Here is a 21,341-nt window from a genome sequence, read left to right as displayed (position 1 = left end):
CCAATTTTAATTTATTTAAAATATTAAAATATATGTATACATATATATATATATATATATGTATATATATATTGTATATCTTTACAAGTGCACATTACGTATACGCAACATTGAAGTAAAGTTATTTATAACGCAGTTCGAATTATCAATCTGTTTCAATCTATTGAATTATTCACAAAATTAGAGAATATATATTGTATACTTGGATAAATTAAGTGTACTTATTACGTATACGCAACATTGAACTGCAGTCATTAAAAATGTAGTTAATGTAATAAATGAACTTATTAAAATCTAATGGCTTACCAATTTTAATTTATTTAAAATATTAAAATATATGTATACATATATATATATATATATATATATATATATATGTATATATATATTGTATATCTTTACAAGTGCACATTACGTATACGCAACATTGAAGTAAAGTTATTTATAACGCAGTTCGAATTATCAATCTGTTTCAATCTATTGAATTATTCACAAAATTAGAGAATATATATTGTATACTTGGATAAATTAAGTGTACTTATTACGTATACGCAACGTTGAACTACAGTCATCAAAAACGCATGACAAATGCTTGTGCAGAGTATCTGATAGTCAATCATTTATATTCCGCGTGTCGTTACAGCCTGTTGAAAAATTGTAATCAAAAATTGCGCAATAATTTGCATGTTTATTTAATAGTCGAGCACTGAGCGGCCAAAACTGCCCAAACATGCAACCCCAACAACTGCCTGCCTGGGCTCTATCAAAAAACCCACAAAAGGACATTTTCTCTGTTTGTATGTGTGTCCCTTTTTATGTGTGTGTATTTGCAAGTGTGTGTGTGTGTATTGCATTTCCGGTGCAGTAGCAAACATTTTGTGAATGCGCCAACAGAAAATTGCGTTCATTTTGTATTTGTTTTTAGTTTTTCGGTATTTTTGGTTACTTACTTACCCAGTACCCCAATCCCTTTTCCCTTATCCCTCCCTCCCTCTCATCACATTCCACGGCCATTTCAATGTTCATTATTGTATACGTCGCATGTGTTTTCTCTGTGTATGCTTTTAATTTTTTTCTTTATACTCTAATGAAATTGTCTGCGGGCAGCGCTTTTGCCTGATGATCACCTCTCACTCCTGCTGTCATTACCCTCTTCCCTCTTACCTCCCCACCCCCGCCTCCTTTGCTTTGTTGTCAGCTTTGTGTGCACATTTTTACCATTGCGGCAAATGCAAAGTTTGCCGCAGATTTTATACGAGTAGTTTTAACCTCCAACCCCAACCTCCCTCTAAATATTTAGCGGGCACTGCGCGCGGTTTTTCCAGCGTTTTCAATGACCAAATTATCAAAGTTCCATTTACCCGAATATATTGCAGGGGTTATCTAAATACCAATAGCAGTTACCAGATGCTTGTGGTGTGAAATGTGTAATTATTTTCGAAAAACAACCAAACTTAGCTCAAATGGATGGCAAGATGTGTGATTTTCAATTTCATTTGCAACAAAGGCATTTTTATTGTGTAAAAGTAAAATCTAATTGAATTTAATTTAATATTTAATATTTGTATTATTTATTATTATATTTATTATATTATTATTTATTGTTTTATTAACTTTTTCTATATTCTTCTACTGAATATTCATAATTAAAAAAGGAAAGCTGCATTGATTTTTTTTTGGACACGAACGAATATTCGTAGATATTAATTTTACTTTATCAGGAATTCGTTTCACATTTGCATTTCTATTAAAAAATCATATTACAAATTTTTTGTACTCTCCAACTAAATTATTGCTAAATCGATTTTCGAAAACTTAAAGCTAAACACAAAATTTGACTAATTGAAGGCATGTTATGAACAAAGGATTCAAGTGGAAAAGAGTTTGGATAGCCTAAAACCAGATTTAAGCATCATAAAGGGAGTTTTTGGTAACGAAAACGCAAAAGCACAAAAATAAAAAATACTCAAAATACATTGCCTTATCGTCATAAATGACTTCACACAGAGACAGAGACGAAGAGTGAAAAGAGAGAGAGAGAGAGAAAACGAGAGCGAGAGAGAAGGCAAAGTAACACACAGATGCCACAATATTTTGACTGTTTTGTAATTTATTTGACATATTTATGGGGTTCATAAATACAGATATACGAATATATATGTACTCTATGTATGTATAAAAATGCGTTTATTTCGATTTGTTATTTGTTTTTGTTGTATTTTATTTATTTTTAGGGTATTTTTTTTTTAAGTTTTATGGCAAATACAGAAAAGGAACTAAAACACAGTTCGTGTTTATACAAAGCGTTGTTGCTGTTGCTGTAAAGTTTGGACTACTTCCAACGCTAGAGAGAACCTTATACAACTAACTATCAGGGCACATACATATATGCGTGTGTGTGTGTGAGAGAGAGAGAGTGTATGTGTGTTTGGCTCATATGCCGCCTGGTCAAAGTTGCAATAGCAAAACATAAAACACTTTTTATGTAATGATTTTCACTGTTTTTCCCTTTGCTTTGCCATTTTTCCTGGCCAACTGCACGGACTATTGACAGCTGATGATAAAAAATTGTTGCAACAAAATGAAAAAATATGGAATAGCAACGATAGACGTTTAAATAAAGACAAACCCTGAGGACAGAATGCAAGTCTTTAAAGCGATTTTCAATGAAGTTGCCTAATACACAACTTTCTATTTACGACAATAAAACAAAATTGCTGAGTACGGAATTTTGCTTCAAATTTTGAAGTATGTTATTGGTTTTAGAGTATGTTAAATTGCTGTTTTCATGTCAATAATATAATTAGTACAATACGAAATTACTGAATATGGAAGTGAATTCGGAATTCAACGTTAATTTGCTCTATATATAGTATATTATTATACTTATAGTATTCTTAATAACAACAGAGTGGAAAACTAAAATATATTTTAGCTAAATACAGCAATACAAAAATTCTGAATACTGAATTAAATGCGAAATTCTAATTCCATTCATTCTACATATATAGTATTGTATTGTATTTTGAGTATTTTAAAATCGAAATATATTTTAGCTTTATTGGTATCTGCTTTTCGGTGTAATTAGATTTTTAAATGACTGAATATTCTCTCAAGTTTCACGATTATCGTTTTTCTGATATTTCTCATTAAATTTGCACAGATAAAGCGAAATTGGGCCACACTATCGAGTGAAAATGTTGATTTTGGATCTGATTGGAAGCAAACTGGCGAATATTCAACTCGAATATTGAAATATTTCAGCTGTTGAGCACACAATTTCATTAAATGTGGGCATTAAACATTTCGCGCCTTAACACTTTTAATTTATGTATTTACTTTTTGGTTTGTTTGCTTTTCTTGCTGCCATCAGCGACCAGTTAACAGTTAACAGTCCTGCTGTCCTGCAGTCCTGATGTCCTGCTGTAGTATCAACCAGAGACCACGTCCACGTCCTTTGTATATATGCCTACCACCTGCGGCATTTTGCGACGCATTTTCCCAGCACCATATTGAAATTCCAAAGTTGAAATGACTGCAAGACAGTGAGGAGTTGGTTGGGGTTGGTTTTGGGGTTGCGTTTGGTTGAATGCCTGGCTACAGTGTTGACAGTTACCAGTCGAGTCGAGTTGAGTTGAGTCGAGTTGAGTTGAGTCGAGTGGAGTCGACATCCTGCTCGTCAGACATTGGTCAGGTTTTTGTGGCTGTCATGGTGGTCGCGTCTCGGTCTCGATCTCCACATACTTCACACTCCTCTCACCACATTGACTGTGTCACTTTCAGCGGAGGCCAAGGCTGTTTGGGTCGACACCACTTAGTGGCACCCTCACATTTCGGCAACACTTTGGTCTCCTACACAACCCAACCCAATCCCATTTCAAATCGTCCCTTTGTTTGTCTGTTTATCTTTAACACTTCGAGGTGTTTTTGTCTGCTTAACTTTTGATCAGCTTTTAATGTCAACGCCAAATGCATTCTGTCTGCAAACTTTCCAAATTAACTGACTTATTAAAGTCTCGCAATACCAATCAGAATAAACCCGACGACACAAATAAATACAGAACAAATCAGAACAAAAGCTGACCCATAAAAACGCACCCAAAAAATAAGCTATAAACTCATCAGTAAAATCACAATTTTTTGGCAGCACTATAAACAAAGAAAACCCCCATAAAATATACAGTACAAATTGGCAAAAGTTTTACACTTTTTCTTGTTTACAAATTTGTGCAGCAAATTTAATATTAATTACGCGTCAGGTCAGCAAAAGTTTTGCTGTTTTCAACAAAATTTATACGAAACGAAAAAATCAAAATTAAAATAGGTTTTAGAAGCGCACCAACTATTTCAAAATTGATATTTGAGAACTACATAAAGAGTTACAAAGCTGATATTAATTAGAGCATAACTAAAATATAATATGTAGTTAAAGCATCAAATAATAAAACAAACAAACAGTATCAAGTATTTCCGAATTAAAGATTTAGTTTACATTCATATATCATATGTTATTCACTGAAAATATGTTGTAACATATAATTTATATTGTATTGCCTAAAATAATTTTGAACAGCTTACGAATAGAATACAAATATAATGATTATTAATCTTGTAATCTTACGTAGAATTGCATTGTTTATCTGTAAATGATTGAAATATTTATCGAAGTTACGAAACAATAACAAATGGCAAATGTCTATAGCTCAGAAAAGCATTATTACAAATGATGTTTGCCGCACGAAAAAAGAAAACTCTGAACTGCAAAACGAAAGTGAACAGAGGCAGAAACTTCATAAAAATGGAAACAAGAGCAGAGACTGATAGACAGACAGATATGTTAGATAGATGGAATGAATAACGGAAAACCGAACTTGCAATAGAATTTTACAACGGGAAAGTATGATAAAGCCAAGGGGGAAGAGCGATGTGACACACATACACACACACACACACCCACACATACACACACACTCGATACGTAACCTCAGCCCTATCTGCAGCTAAATGGAGAACCATTAAAAGTGGACATTTGTAAACATAAACTGACAGATAAACACCCAACGCAGACATACTGAAAACTTTTACCAGTTCACTGACTAATAGAAGAGCACCGGGGAATTGGAGGGGTCGAAGGGATGCTGCGAGTTGTCCTTGCAGTTTTCATTGGTTTATATTACCTGAGCATGCGGTGGAATCCATTGCTCGCCAGAGAAAGCCGTTAAAATACTTAACAAACGTAGATTGTAAAAGTTTTTTTTATAACAAAATAAAATGTCAGGGAAAAGTTGTTGTTGCTGCTCTTGTTGTTGTTGTTGTTGTTGCTGCTGCTGCTGCAACCACAACAAATGCAACCTCTGCTGAAGGACAATCGCGTTCGTCCTACAATACGAGCAGTAGTAGATGCCTAGGGCAACGGGGGGCGGTTCAGGGGTAAGGGGTAAGGCAATATGGGTCAATATGAAACAAAAAGCATTGTACAAATGTACACGTAAAAAAACAAATAAGAAAACTGTTATTGAATGCGGCCCGACTATGCAATACCTTTCAACAATTTGTTGAGAACATTCAAATTATTTCTTACAAAAAATATAAAATTTATTCATTATTAGGCTCTAATTTTGTGCAATGAAATTTAACATTCAAAATAAATAATAATACATATCTGATGATTTTGTAATTTCCAGAAATTATTCAGAGTTAAATTCATATTATGAACACTAAACTTTATCTCACTTAATTTGAATTGAATTAAATTAAACTATAAACTATTTATTACCTGAAATTAATCAGAAACATAACAAACACCAATTCAATTCTAATTAAATGGCGAATACATATTGAATACATAATATGTTATAAAACAACCAAATACTAAAAATTCTTAATAAATACTAAAAATACTAAATATTTCATAGATTTCTTGTTTGCTTATTTCTTATCTCACCAAGTTTTTTTAGCCTTTCCTATTTATTCGAATGCATACCGAATTACTATATATTCGAGTATTATTTATTCCGAGTAAATACTGTTAATACTAAAAAATACTTAATAACTACTAAATATTCGAGAGTCATTTTTGCTAACTTCTTTCCTATCACACCAAGTTTTTATAACCTTCTCTAACCATGGAGGTCGGGTATAAAAAGCATTGGAAAAACAGCATTCAAGTGAAATGGTAAAAAATAGATGCCAGCTCCTAGTGTGGGAGCAAAAGAGCAGCAAGAAAAAGAGAACTAAGGGATGAGAGACTGGGAGAGCAAGAGAAAGAGAGAGAGGAGGGAAGTTGGGCAGATTCGTGAACATGGTGCTATTTAGTGCTACATTTGTTGTCACATGAAACGCACTGCGGAAAATGAAACAACACGAAACGTACTGTGGTCAGGTCAGAAACTAGCAACTCGCTTATCAAAAGCTCTATGCCCCGGCATGTATTTGCATTGTCGTGGCACTTGCGGGGTTCATGAGGGTGAGGGGTCGACGGTTTGGGGCGGTTCAGTTTGCAAGCGAGTTCAGTTAGGGGCTGGCAACCCTGTTGCAACTGTTCAGCCTTGTAATTTGTGCATATGCACATTGTTTGTACTTTTATTTCGCTTTTTTTTACCTTCCCCCCAACTTTTCAAGTCTTGTATTCTATTCTTATATACTCAGTAATTGCGCAATAAAGGGTATTTTAGGAAAAACTCTAAAGTGTTTCCACAGTCTGTAAGGTTCGTTTGGTTATTGAATAAAAATTCTAAAGGACGACATACCGAATGCATACCGAAAAATGCTAAATAAATGCTGTAAAAAAAATAAATACCTTCTACCAATTACTAGTTACTAAATAATAATATTAAAAAAGACTAAATAAATACTAATTAAATACCAAGCACATACCGTTCAATTATATTAATAAATAATAAATACTAAAAATACCACTTACCAAATAAAATAATAAGGAATACAAAAGAAATACCAATTAAATGGAGAATAAATTCTAAATAAATATTAGAAATACTAAAAAATAATAAATAAATATTTGGAATACTAGCTGCTAATAAAAATACTAATAATGCTAAACAAATGGTAATAAAATATTAAATGTCTAACAAACTAATTCTATATAAATACTGTAAATACTAACAAATACTTAATAAATACTTAAAATACTAAATATTCCACAGTCTACTATTGTTTGTCTGTCTATTTCTACTTACGACAAAAATATAGTAATAAGCTTTCCTTTTAGTTAAAATAAAGTTTTAGTTAAAATCTTTTACCTCAACTAAAATTTTAAAAAATCCTTTAGTTACGAACTCTTTTTAAAACAAATAATACCTTAATCCCAAAAAGAACCATAGAAAAGGCTGCCCAATAGAATACTAAGCACACTTTTGTAGGGTATCGGGTAAGCTTAAAAATTCCCTCTTCTATTCATGATCTGTAAGGGGTCAGTTGAACTCGCAGTTTGAAAATGTTTGTGAAACTAATTGAAGACAAGTTACTGTTCGCAAACAGTAGAAACCGCAAAAGTTGGGATTAAAATACCTCTTCGATTTACAACTTTAACAAAAAATAAATAAAAGGGTAAATTACGCGTACCTCTCTCGAGTAATTGCCATTCGAGCTTTAGGAAGAAAGCATTAAAGAGCTGCTAGCATAAGCGAAATGACAGCAATAATCTCGACAGATACTTGGCAAAAATAAAAATAACAACTAACGAACCCTGACGACTGAGCGAACAATGAAATCGTGTAAACAATTTCACTAACTCGCAGACAGACTGTGTTTAATTTCATTTACTTGAAGCTGTATAAAAGTATTTGTTTGCACTCACTCATTGTTGTTGTCGTTGTTGTTGTTCTTTTGCAGATTTTATTGTGGCGCTCAAGGATGTTTCGGTAATGATACCGCAGGCGGTAAAGCGCGGCAGCAATGCCTTGTTCACCTGTAATTACGATATGGAAAATGATACGCTATATTCGGTGAAATGGTATAAAGGCAAGCGTGAGTTTTATCGCTACACACCCAAAGAGAATCCGGCAATGAAAGTCTTTGCCATGACAAGTGGCCTTAATGTGGAGGTGAGTATCAAGTATACGCACAGACTGCCAAAGCCAAAGAGTGTGCTTGCTTCCCCCAGGGGAAACAGGCACACACATACATTAAGAGCACATGCTGCAGTTGCGTGTCATAAAATAACAAACGCACTGTAAATTATGCCCATAATGGCTGATTGCATTAAGCCAGCGAAATCACATTTGCCGTTGATTTTGTGTTTTTTTTTTTTTTGTTGTCGTTGTCGTTGTTGCTCCTCTGAATGTTGTAATTATGCACAACAGTAACAACAACCAGAGTTGGCAGTCAGAAGCAGAAGCAGAAGCAGTCGCGAGTCCACAGTATCCACTGTAGTCAGTCGGTAGGCCAATTAGTCGGCTTGCGATTGACTTGCGGCTCATTAAAAAACAATATATGCAGATTGCGCAAAAAATACTCCATAAAAGTCGTCGACTGAAGTTTTCAACTTTAATTATTACGTTGAAATGCATTCGGGCCAATTAGGTGTCCAGGGCAAATTGGGTTAAACGGCTGGCTGCCCAATCCAACCCAACCCAACGCATCCCAACCAAAACTCTTCATCCAACCCATGGTCCGAAATTGTCATATTTGTGCATATTAAAGCACCATCTTTAAAAGCAATTTATTAAATTCCATTTTTATTAAGTGGATTTCCGCATGAGTTCAACGCTCGGCGTGTCAAAGATTAAATTTTGCGTGAAACATTTCGAGTAGTCGGTCAATTGTGGCACTCGACAGAATGTTGCCCCATTGCACAAAAATATTAGTTAAATATAATATATCGCAAATAGAGGCAAAATGCATTTTCATATTTTTAATTATTTTGCATAATCGAACACGAGAGTTTTATTCAAAAATTTGATTTGCTACTTAATAAATTATTTAACTCATAAAGTCTGTTTTGCGGTCAAAATGTTATGGTAGATAAACATTTTATTAAAAAAAAAACGATTTTCTATAAATTCAAATCCTACTTAAATCTATTACCAGAGCATGGATTGAAAAGAAGTACAAATATGCGCTGAAATAGTTTTGTCAGCTAAACAAACATTTAAACGCCACATTTTCAAAGTTGAAAAGCTTAAATTCTATTTTTTTTTTTTGTTTTTTTGCTCAACATATTCATAAAAGATTACTTGCCACGTGATTAATGCAGCCCATAGCAATTTTTTTAATATCGCACCAAAGCCAAGGCATGACCATATTCAAAATTGCTTTGACTCAAAGGAGTCGGAACTCATAAAGAGTTGACTTTTGGAGGGGAGCGGAGGGAATGGAGCTTGTTTCCACTTAAAATTCCACTTCTATATCCATTTGCAATGCACCTGAGTTGAGCTCTCTCAGATTTCATCAAAAGCCCAGCTGCCATCTATAACGAAAGTCCTGAATTTCTTTGCTTTTATTTCACTTTGGCATTGCGTTATATTCAATTTCTATGCAGCGCATTCACTAAATTTTTCGACTAATTTTTATTACGCTCTACCACTCTATCTATCTCGTTCTCATTCTCATATCTCTTGCTCTCTTGCTAACACCCTCTTTTTGCACTTTTCTAGCGAAACCTGTCGAATCAAAGTCATGTCGTGCTGCAGTCGGTGCCGCTGAATATTTCGGGTAAATTTACATGCGAAATATCCGTGGAGGCGCCCACATTTCAAACGGCGATGGTGTCCGGCGAAATGGAGGTGGTGGGTAAGTAACAAAAACAATATTAACAAGAAAAAATGCTCAAAAAGTGACGGGTATGCTCAACTGCCAGATACCCGACACACATTTTAGGGTAATAGATCAATTTATTGGAGGATTGTAATGAAATTCCAAAATAGAAATACAAAAATTACAATTTTATCATAATCATTGTTTTATTTTTCATCAATCAGTTTATTTCTTATACTTAAATAATTATCAATGAGTAGAGGAATATTAAAATAATCTATTTACATAAAACAAAGAGAAGAATTGACTCACAGACTCTGAAATCAACGTATTTAAAAGAATGGACAGACAGACTGGCGGACGCTATGACTGCTTATAAAGATAATCATGTAAAAATGCTTAAAGTATAGAGTGCTCTACTACCAGATACCAGACACACATCCTTGGGGAAATTCTAAAATAGTTATTATCATAATTTAGTTATAATCATTATATACTCCATATTTTACTTTCCATCAATCAGTTTATTAATTCTATGTTTTAGTATGTAGATTTTAAAAAGAATATTAACTTGTATAATTCGCGCATATATCTAACTCTTAGAGTCTCTGAGATCAACGTGTTTATTTGAATGTATAGACAGACAGACGGAGAAACAAGCAAGTACAAATGCTTAACATAAGTTTCCCAGTGTTCTCAATTATCAGATACGCGTCATATATTTTTCGGGATTTTGGATTGTTAAGAAATATTATAGTATTTATTATCGCAATTTAGTTATAGTCAGTATCAGTACTACTATTTTTACTCTGTGACTCGAAGAATTCCGACCTATTTAAATTCCACATACATATGTACATACATAAGTATTGTCAGCAAATTTGGAGACTCTAGTAAAATCTCTGAGATTCACGTGTTTATATTAACGGACAGACAGGCAGACAGAGAAACAAGATTGGATACATCGCTATGATTATCAATAATAAATTAAAGAAGAAAGATAATATTAATACATTCATTCAATCTGAGATCTATTTTTATACATAATCTGTTCGCCTTACTAACCCTTCTCTCTGCGTTACTGGGTATAAAACATTATCATCATCGTGCAAAAAAAAAGCAACTTGAGCAAATGAAAACTTGCAAAAGGCGGCTCGGCAAAAGCAAATTAATTAGACAAATGTGCGCAGCCTTTTGCCATTTTTCGAGTGCTACTCCGCTAATTTTACATTTCCATTTCTCACACACACACACACACAAACACTCGCATTACCTGCATCTCTCTCTCTTAACATTGACTTTCCCCCTCTCACTCTCTCTCTTTCTCTCTCTGTCTGTTTTATAGAACTGCCGGAAGAGCACACAGTGGTTACCGGGATTCAGGCACGTTATCGCATTGGCGATTTGGTCGACGGCAATTGCTCAATTAAATACTCCAAACCGGCTGCTAATTTGACATGGACTATTAATGGTATTGTGGTAAGTCTTGGTTTCAGTTTATCCCGCCTCCACACACTCAAACAACTATGAGGTCGAGAGAACGTTGGCATCCATTTCGATCCGCCATTCAATTAGAGAACGCTTCAAGCCAATTTCAATTGATTGCCTGGCCATTTTTCAATTAGCATCGAGCCTTCTTTTACTACTACCATAAAACTTTCAATTCGACACTTTTCGGTTTGCACTTCAATTGCCCAAATTCTACAAATGCTTTGAGAGCAATCAACAAAGAAAGCAATTGCACTTTTGATAGAGTTGCAATTCTTAGATGGATAGCTCAACATTGATGTCACTATTTGCCACCAAACTTTGAAGGAAAATTTCTCTTGGTTTTGCATTATGTGTTTCATGCGGAATTCTTAAGGATATAAATTGTATAATTTTAAGAATGTTCGAATACGTTAGATTATGTGAAATACCATTCATCTTTATGCACTAGACAATTTCTTGATTACAATAAAATATGATTTCTATAAGGAATACATAAATAAAATAAAATATTGTAAATAATAATACATTTTTATTATTGAATATTATAAAAATTATAAATTAAATAGCTAGAAGAGTATTAAAAAATAAGTAAGAAATCTACAGTCGAGTTTGCTTCGAGTATCATTTTTTAACTAAAGCAAAACAGTGCGGTATTTAATTGAGATATTAAAATACCGAAAATATGTAGTACTACATATATTATATATATATATATATATATATATAGAGTTGTCAGTTTAATTACTAAACTACTTCTAATTACAATCAATTTTTCACTAAACCTTTAATAGTAATAGATATATTTTTATTAACAAAATTACAGTACTTAAATTAACTTCTTCTTGACTTTCATCATCAATAATTGTATGCACTTAAGGTACAATTTTTGTGGTGGCTTTATTTGTATGTTCTCAGCGGGTGCTTCCGAATATTTTTGACACACCCATTCCATTTAATTTGAAACCATCCATTCTCCATCTCCAACATGCCAAACTATTCACAATAGATCGACTATCTCGTAGAGTTCGCACTCTTTACTTGCGCTTTCATTCCATCTTGATGGAATTTCACACAGTTGCATCGTTTGGCAATCTTTTAGCGTTTACTGTGTGATTTTTCATTTCTCGCATGTGTGTGTGTATGGAAGAGTGTATGTATGTGTGTGTGTGTGTGTTGGAGGAGTGTTCAAGCGTATGTTTGTGTGTGTTTTGCGTGTGTGTGTTGCATACTTTTTGCCACCTGCGTTTGTTAGGCGCCTCTCACTTTTTATTCAGCTAGGCTTCCCATATATTTTGATAGGCAGTCACTTTTTATGCCTTTCGCTGATGTTGTTGTTGTTGTTGTTCGTTGGCTTGGCTGTTTTATGGCCGCAACCACAGCAGGTTGCTTCATCATATCGCGTGAAGTGGAACGAGGAGAGAGCGACAGATAGAGATAGAGAGAGAGAGGAGAGATCAGATTGTGCCCGCCCAGCTGCTGTCATAGTTCCGCATGATTTCACACAGGTGTGTGACTTTTCAAGGCAGCGAAAAAAGCAAAGGAGGGGAAGGGGAAGAAGGGAAGAGTTGCTCGGCAAGTGACATGGCACCGCACTTTTTTTTTGGGTTCTGCTGCCATTTGGCTGCGTTTGTTTTAAGAAACGTTTAGGTTGTCAGCTAGTTTTGATACCCGTTACACATATGGAAAGAAGGATAGATTTATTTTGGAGGCTTTAAATAGAGTATTTGAATATACGAACAACATATTATAAAAGCAATTACTTAATAGACGCTTTTCAGCGAAGAATTAAAAAATAACTGATTACAAATATAATATGAAAATTAAAAATGAATCTTTAAAACCTTAAATCGATAAAGTTTTCAAAACAAACTTAAAATAAAATTGTCAGAAACAAACAAAAATTGTTAAAACCTGAGTTAAAATTTAAATTTAAATTTAAATTCTGCGTACATTCTAGCAGGTATATTTTAGTCGTTCAAAGTTCACTCTAGCACTTATTTGTTTTATTTTTTATGGAAAAGCTTTGCTTCATTCCGCGACCTGCCTCAAAACTCCCCGGAGTGGCAGTATTACCTATGGCATTCTGTCTACGGCCCACTTTATTGTTGCTGTAAATTATTTGCGAGTGAAAGAGAAGAAGAGGCTGCGAGTGAGAACAAGAGAGAAAAGGACAAGGCATTGTCAATGTCAGTACGGTTAAAGCCATATTTCATATTGTGCGGCTTTTTACGACTCTACTCGTAGTCCTGAGTTGGCCTTTTAGTATGTGTGACTACAACTTGTAAGTTCACTTAAGGTGCTGTGATTCTTTAGAGGAGGAAAGTCGATGACATGCCCATTGTGAATTGCTGATTCAGCTTGGCAACATAAATTAAGTATTTTACAAAAGCCCACAAAGGGGATTTCACCTCGCATAATTGAAACTGAAGCACAACTTTAAGGCACTGACTCGAGTTTAATGGCAAAGCAAATACTTGCAAATGGGAAATTAAGAGTTTGCTTATAATTTGCTGTATATACATTTCAATGCTTAATGGGGAGTAAATTCAATAGTAAATTGATCAATTGCTATCATTAATTAAAAGTAGTTATAAACCTGTGTACTATAGTGTGGCAACACATTGTTAATGTGTTCCTACTACAAACTCTTTGAAGTGTTCCTAAAACTGTTCTCGATTTGTTTTCTCAAAACTGTTCTCACAGACTGCCATAATGACAATGATTCGCATCAGTTGACTTTAACAGCGGATAAGTTAAGACTTGACTGTTAAGTTAACATTTCTGTTATGTAACTTAACATTTTGATCTTTTCTTAATATGTTAATATCGAAATGTTATAAATTTTCATACTTGTACAAAATGATTTTATGCCAAAGAAACAAGTTCCGAATTTTCATCATTTGTCGCAAATATTTAGAAACCAATTTTGTAGTGCACATTCTTAGACATCAAGTTTTGTATGTTCCATTTATTTATCCATTTCCAAACGAATATAAAAAATATGTAATTAAATTGAATATATTTAGAAATAAAATACGAGAGTTAACTAACCTTTAAATTGATGTGTTAAATAGAAAAGCTTGTGATGGTAAAAAGAATAAAAAAAGAACTTTAGTCAAATAAGAGAAGAAAGAGCACAAAATTTTAAAGTTTCAATTGAACCCGTAATCAACTCATACTCTAACAAAGTCTTAGCTATAATATACTATGCGAAACTTAAACATGAGGAAAAGGGCAAGACATCTTTGAATTGAAAGTGAATTTGCCTCATTTGAATTTTGAGAATTAAAATTGGATTTAATAGGAGCCTTTAACGGCAGCTCTATGAAATAGGGCCAATAGAAAGTTTCATCGTTCCAGCCAAACAAAAAAACAGAGTATAGTTTGCATATCAACATATGAAGAGACGGACGAAGAGACGGCCAAAATAATAATACCCCAGAGTGCTAGAGTATTATGGTGCAGAGTGAGAAAGTTGCAGTAGCTGAGAGTCGAGGCGGGCATAATTTTTATCATTATCAAACAAGCAATTCAGCAAAAACTAACACAAACAACACTTAAGTGTGCTGTGGTCTGGCTGGCGAGTGTGGGACCAAGAGAGGTGCAGGAGGAGGAGGGTAGAGGGAGAATGCTGGTGTGTTGGCAGAATGGTTCGCCACTTGATCTTTTAGCTAACGAGCGCTTTTCAACAGGAAAGCACACGAGTGTGCGTGTGCCCGAATGTGTGTAAGTGTGTGTGTGTGTGTGCCTGACTGCTGACAGTCAGACAGCAGAGCATCATAGGCTGTAGGTAGGGGCAGGGAGGGAGGCCTGTCAGGCTGGTAACGGTATCTGCAGGCGCACTTCAAACTAAACTCACCGCAAACAAAGTGGCCTCGTCCTGGCATGCCTACCAACCCCTCCCCTCCTCTCCATCACCCACTCTCTTGCTCTCCTGCTCTACTCGTTCCTTGCTCCACTTAATCACTCAAGCGTAAATCTATTCATCATTCATAAGTTATAAATTTGCCGTGCTGTGTGTGGTGTGTTTTTGGGCGATGGCGATGGCGATGGCGATGGCGTAAGAAGTGGACGTGGACCGACAGACAGACAGACAGACAGAGGCAGGCTGACAGGCCGACAGGCCGACAGGCTGGCAGCGCCATCTAGTGGGCGGTGTCAGGTTTCGCCACTTAACACACAGTCGCCTCTTGTGCATTGTGCATTGTGTGGAGCGCTTTTGCATTTGATGAGTGTCGTGTCGTGTAGTGTCGTATATATCTACGTTCTATGTTCTCTATCTACAAGTATCCATCTATCTGCAACTGTGTAGCATCCTTTTGATAAATATTTACAAATTGATTTGCACAGTTCTTTGTGAGGCCTTTGAGCCTTCGAACTATTGGAGCATACAGCCAAAGCTCGATGCCATCATCATCATCAACTTTATCATCACTTGACACACATCCATTTCTCATTCGCTCATCACACTTTTGCTTCTTTTGCAGGTGCCACCGCATCACATCAAGACGTATCAGACTGAGAAACAAGAGAACACCACGCTGGAGTCTGTCACAAGTGCCATACATTTTATGGTTACCAATCAGCATTTTCTCAAGGGCCAAATGCGAGTAAGCCAACCCCTCCAAAAAAATTCAATAGCTGCCACTTCTACAAGCTATTCACTCTCTTTGTTTTGTTTTCTTTTCGTGTTGTAGCTCAAGTGTACGGCGAACATATTCGACATATTCAAGGAGGAAATCGAGAGCATTATCGAGGAGGATAAACCGAGAATCATGGCCTCGGGACGATCCTACGATATGAACAATTATCCCTTGGATGAGCATGGCAACAGCATCGGCGAACGCGACCGAGGACGAGGCTACGAGGATCACAATGAATCCTATTTAACGTACTATTCGCGTAAGTGTTGTAAAATTCCAAAAGTTTTAAGTGTTGCAAAGCGAGAATGGAGAGATGACATTTCATTTGAACTATTCACTCAATTCTAAAGCACTTTTATCCATTTTTGATGTGTTCTAAATTCCTTAAGAGTTTATTAAACTACTCTAAGCAATAAATGAAAATAAATATAAATATATTTAATGTTCGTTAATTCGTATAAACATTTTTGTAGTGCTGATAAACGCCTGTGTTTATATTATTTACACTATTTATGTTTTCTTTGCTCAACAGCAAATCCTTTTTGGGTAAAAGTATTTGAATATTCGCCTGATCCTAGCTGCTGCTGCTGGCCTTTACAATTTTTGTGCTTTTGCCATGTCATGTTTGCAATACAAGTGGTTGGACCCAGCCAGGAAATTCAAATGGGATGCAAGGAGTGAGGCACTTGCTGCTGTCCTCCGTTTAGCTGCTCGAACATACAACTTAAATTATGCAAATAACATTTTGCCAGCATAAACATTCAGTGGAGCTGGAGCTGGAGACTAGGACCAAGACCAAGACCAGGACACGACATAGTGAACAGGGCAAACAGGAGATGGAGAGCAGCTGCTTCTGTTATCCTGCAGGATAACCGAGCATGCTGCTTATCGAATCAAATGCTTGGGCCAAATCAAATTGGTTTAAAGTTAGTTGCGACATGAAAGATTGTCGCGTCCATTGATGCAGCAGACGTTGCCAGTTTCTGTTGCACTTCCAGTTGCAGTCTACTTGCTCCCAGGCAATCTTTGAAGTCGTCTCTCGGGTTTCCTTTTCTAATTTTACCGTGGAAAGCATTTTGATTGCTGTGTGGCTTATGTGCTTATGGCCTCCTCCTACTTCTATATAAATAAGTACTGTTTGCTCAAAGTGTTGCCACTTACTTGCGGCAACATTTACTTAGCACCAATTGCAGCAACAGCAGCAACAACAACAACAATGTATGTAACTGAGTTCAGACTCAAAATTTTATTTAAAATTTGTGCAACAACAAAATATATCTACTTGCGCTGAAAAGTATGCAACATTCTTTGCTGCCCTCAAGGTGGGTCACAAATGCTGGGAACAGTTGGGAGGGAACAGTAGGGAGAACAGTTGGGTTACCGCTTGTGTAGAGTTGCTTGTAGTTTCGATTTGGGGGCCGCAGTTCCGTTGTCGATTTTGGTGAACTTTATGCAAATGCATTGTTGACACACACACACACACACACACACACACACACACACATGTAGTACACACATGGGGTTACGTATGTGCATATTTCGTTGACTGGATTTGATTTCGTTTCAACTCGTTTTTTTTTATAAAGTTTTTTTAAAATGCAGCCATAAGACGACTTATCAGATATTTTTCAGTCTCGCAGCAAGTGAGTTATATTCAATGGAGTGAAAGAGTTGCACATAAAACAAAATGTCCTTGCATACATCTAATATGCAAATGTGACAACGAATCTCTAACAACATATCTATAGGTAGAAATTATTTGTTTTACAGCCAGAGAGCGCTTTACTAAATCCCGTAAAATGAACTTGCGCAATATAAACGTGTATTACAATTAATTTGAATAGGATAGTTTTGTATATTTTAGTGATGTTGCTTATAAGATTATAAAAATTATGCAATTCATTTTGTATGCCGAACAAGATATATGAACAATATTCATATATGAAAACAAATAGTTATTTAGTGAAACTAATATGATATGGGTATAAAGTACGATTTTTCAAAGAAAACAATTATTCTAAGCACCAAAAATTATTTTTTAATTTCTCAGTTCAATTTTAACCTCAAACTAAAATGCATCAACTCCACCTATTAAAGGTTTCAGTCTTTGCTAAAGCAGCCAACCAAAAAAAGCATGCTAGTGCTTATATGTACATATGTATGTATGTATTTATGTATATATACTAATCACTCTTCCTTGTCTCTCTTTCACTTTACAGCGGAGGACAGTGCATCAGGCGCCTCAAAAGCTGCACATGAAATCTTTTGGCGCTTTTGGCTATTGAAGCTTACGGAAATGCTGCCAGTCGAACATATAACAAAGCTCCACAGACACATCAACAGGCAGTTGCTAAAGTGGGCGTGGCTTAGCAAGAGTGTCGGCTGTTTGGCAGCACTCGCGATGCCCCTTTGGCTGTGGGGAGCCCATCAAATTATCAGCTGTCAATATGGCAGCGATAAAGCAGCGGCGCAACAACAACATCAGCAAAACCAAACGAACGATAGCAGAGGAAATGACAGGAAGACCGGCGACAAAGTCGCGACAGTCGATTGCAATGTGACAATGTCAAAGGCACCAGCAACGGCAGCAACGGCTGCAGCGGCGACGCGGGGAGGCGACAAATGCTTTTATAATTGTCAAATGGCATTGGCAGCACTTTCGAATCGGGATCAGCAGCAGCATAGCGACAACTTGCAAGAAGCAGCACAGCGCCATCGTGATGATTATGATAGCGATGTTCATGATGATGATGATGACGACGATGACTATGCGAATGATGACAATTTTGATGGTGCTGATGGTGGGAATATTGCAAGTGTTACCAATGCCAGCGATGATTTAACTGCAGCAGCAATAACGAAGGCAGCTGCATTGAAGCGACATCAACAGCTGTCAGCGACACTTGCCCAAGTGGGCGTGGCAGCGACGCTGGATCAACGATTATTGATGACTTGGCAGGAGTGGGCAACGCCAGCGAGCACCTCCTCGTGCTGATGCTGAATTGATGATGAAATGCATTTCAAAAAGTAGCTTAAGGTGTTGCTGAGTTCGCTCTTGCTTTTATTTTATTTTCTTTTCTTTTCTTGTTTCTCTCTTTTTTGCGTTTAACGCGCGAACGGCGTGGCAATAATTAATACAACATTACAAGCAGAGGAAAACAAAATTAAAATAAATATTAATTACATTTGGGGCAGCAGCCAAATAATCGAAACAGGACTTGTAATATGATAAAGTACAGCAAATTGAATATATATACAAACAATATAAACAAATTGAACATAATATTATATAATTAAAAAAACATATTTAAGCGAATAAATACAAACAGGTGAAGCTCATAAAATCGTTTAAGAGAGAAAAAAATAAAATACTTAATATAGCAATTTAAGAGGCATGTATGTTATTTATTTGCAATGAATTATAAAAGTCTTAACTCACTGCAAATAGTTGGTCACTCTGTTTATCAACAGCTGAGCAAGAGAGAGATCAAAAGAGTCGAAGAAGATGTAAGCCAATAAAAACATAAACTTCAGAATCAAAAGCTTAGCTTTTAACGCTCTCTTCACTCTATTAAAACAGCTCTAAAATGTTATAGTTCGATTAGTTAAGAGAGCGTTATGTTGTACTACAGTTTGACATTCACTGTCAACGTACTCTTCACTCTTTAGATCCTAATTTGGTGAATTTTTATTGAGTTTTACATAAATGTGATAATTCGGAACACCGAATACATAAATATAATAAAGAATTTCAAGAAAATAGTATAATCATGCAAAAGGCCTAATTCATGAAAAACTATATCACATGTTATTCATATTTCGCCCACACAATACTAGAGCAAACAATAAGAGAGAGGGAATTCTAAAAGCTTTAAATTGCACTTGAGCTTAGCTTTTTGTACCGTAGTGCATTTTAAAGCATCAAATGAGTTTGTAAACAATAGTGAAAAGCTTCTTAGACCCTTTATGAATTGTGTTCTAACTCCACAGTGCTCTCCTCAAGTCTCTAAACAGTGGCCACTGAAATGTATGTAAATAAAATTAAAACTACAATTAATCCAAATGAGAACGAAAGCTTAAAAATAAAAAAAAAACAAACATAATATGAAAACATTATACGAGTACTGAAAGGAACTTTTTACGGTTTTGGAAGCATGCAAAATTAATTACTGTTATGGTTCATTTGTAGACACACAACAATAATCATTTTAGGTAAAATCATAAATCTTGATACAAACAAATTCCATATTATTTGAGCAATCAAAACGATAACAACAAAATTATTTAAAATTTTTGGCAAACAAAAATCCAACGGTAAATAGTTCCTTTGCCTTAATAAATAAATCGGTGTAATTGTAACTGGAAGCGCAACATGTAAATTAAATAAAGTTTTCGAAAAGATATAATATAACAAAAAAACATGAAAATGGTAGATAAAAGTGAATACAATACGGAAACTAAGTTAAATTATGTAATAACAATAAATTAATACTCAAAAAAATAAGACACAGCGAAATACATTTATAATCAAAATTTTGAAAGTTGTAAATAGAGAAATATGTTAAGAAGTTGTCTAGAGAGCACAAATCAATTGTGTATGTATGGTTAGTAAATTTATATGTGTAAATGTTAAATATTATTATATTATATATATACATATACATATATCGAATACAATTATGTAATGTAAATGCATGCGCTCAGATTTGTCTAATCAAAACGTGTTGTGAAAGTTGTCTTCCCTTATTTATGTTAGCTCAATGATCTAAAGTTAATTGGTTCATTGACTTTTTGTTCTTCACTTTAATTTTGCTAAGCTTAACTATTCTGATGAGTTTTACAAATTTTTGTGAAATTGTTAAATGGTAGTCAGAATAGATCTACAATATATAAAACCTTGTTAGTGTACATAGAACTAAGAGTGTCGATTTCTTATTTTGCTTTTAAATATCAATACAAACTATACAAAGAAATATAATTAAATAAATATAAATGTTATTTATCAACTAGGCTAAGAAATAGTTTTAAACACACATGAGTAACAAAATAACACGCCGCTTGCATTGAATATAAACGACATATTCATATCTAAACGAACAAAATAATAACATTAAATAAACAAATGCAAATACAAAAATTAATAATAGCCAAGATCACTGTTAACGCCAACTCTAAAATGATGTAAAAAAGTAAAAATTATAATACGAAGGAACTCAGTACATATAAGCATAAAAAGTAAATTAAATGAATATTATTGTAAAAAAGTAAATACATAAGCGACATAACTTAGTATTTATGGCTATTAGTTAAAAAGTAAGCAAATTTAATATATAAATAAACAATAATAAATTACGAATAATGAAATAACAAAAACGTGTTCAACTCTATGGCGGTCTGCGCGTTAACTCCTGTGCCTCACTGTGCTGTGGCGCCATCTATTGCCCAGCCTTTGAACTGCGGATTAAATGGCAAAGCTTTCAACGGGCATGCAAA

The 21,341-nt window shown here is 34.9% G+C and overlaps 1 protein-coding gene across 1 annotated transcript in view; it reads left to right on the top strand.

Annotated features, from left to right (window-relative positions):
* LOC132798345 (uncharacterized) overlaps nucleotides 1-21,195 on the top strand; it is a 67,116-nt gene extending 45,921 nt beyond the window's left edge. Inside the window, exons 3-8 of the mRNA XM_060810166.1 lie at nucleotides 7,852-8,063; nucleotides 9,615-9,750; nucleotides 11,060-11,193; nucleotides 15,693-15,815; nucleotides 15,903-16,107; nucleotides 18,068-21,195. Of these exons, the coding sequence (XP_060666149.1) occupies nucleotides 7,852-8,063; nucleotides 9,615-9,750; nucleotides 11,060-11,193; nucleotides 15,693-15,815; nucleotides 15,903-16,107; nucleotides 18,068-18,843 (1,586 nt within the window). The 3' untranslated portion in view covers nucleotides 18,844-21,195. The remainder of the gene's footprint in view (nucleotides 1-7,851; nucleotides 8,064-9,614; nucleotides 9,751-11,059; nucleotides 11,194-15,692; nucleotides 15,816-15,902; nucleotides 16,108-18,067) is intronic.
* Nucleotides 21,196-21,341: the final 146 nt, after the last annotated feature.

The sequence above is a fragment of the Drosophila nasuta genome, chromosome 2L (assembly GCF_023558535.2).
Source record: "Drosophila nasuta strain 15112-1781.00 chromosome 2L, ASM2355853v1, whole genome shotgun sequence".
NCBI lineage: Eukaryota > Metazoa > Arthropoda > Insecta > Diptera > Drosophilidae > Drosophila > Drosophila nasuta.
The sequence above is the reverse complement of the archived record's forward strand: the minus strand, read 5'-3'. Positions and strand labels throughout refer to the sequence as shown.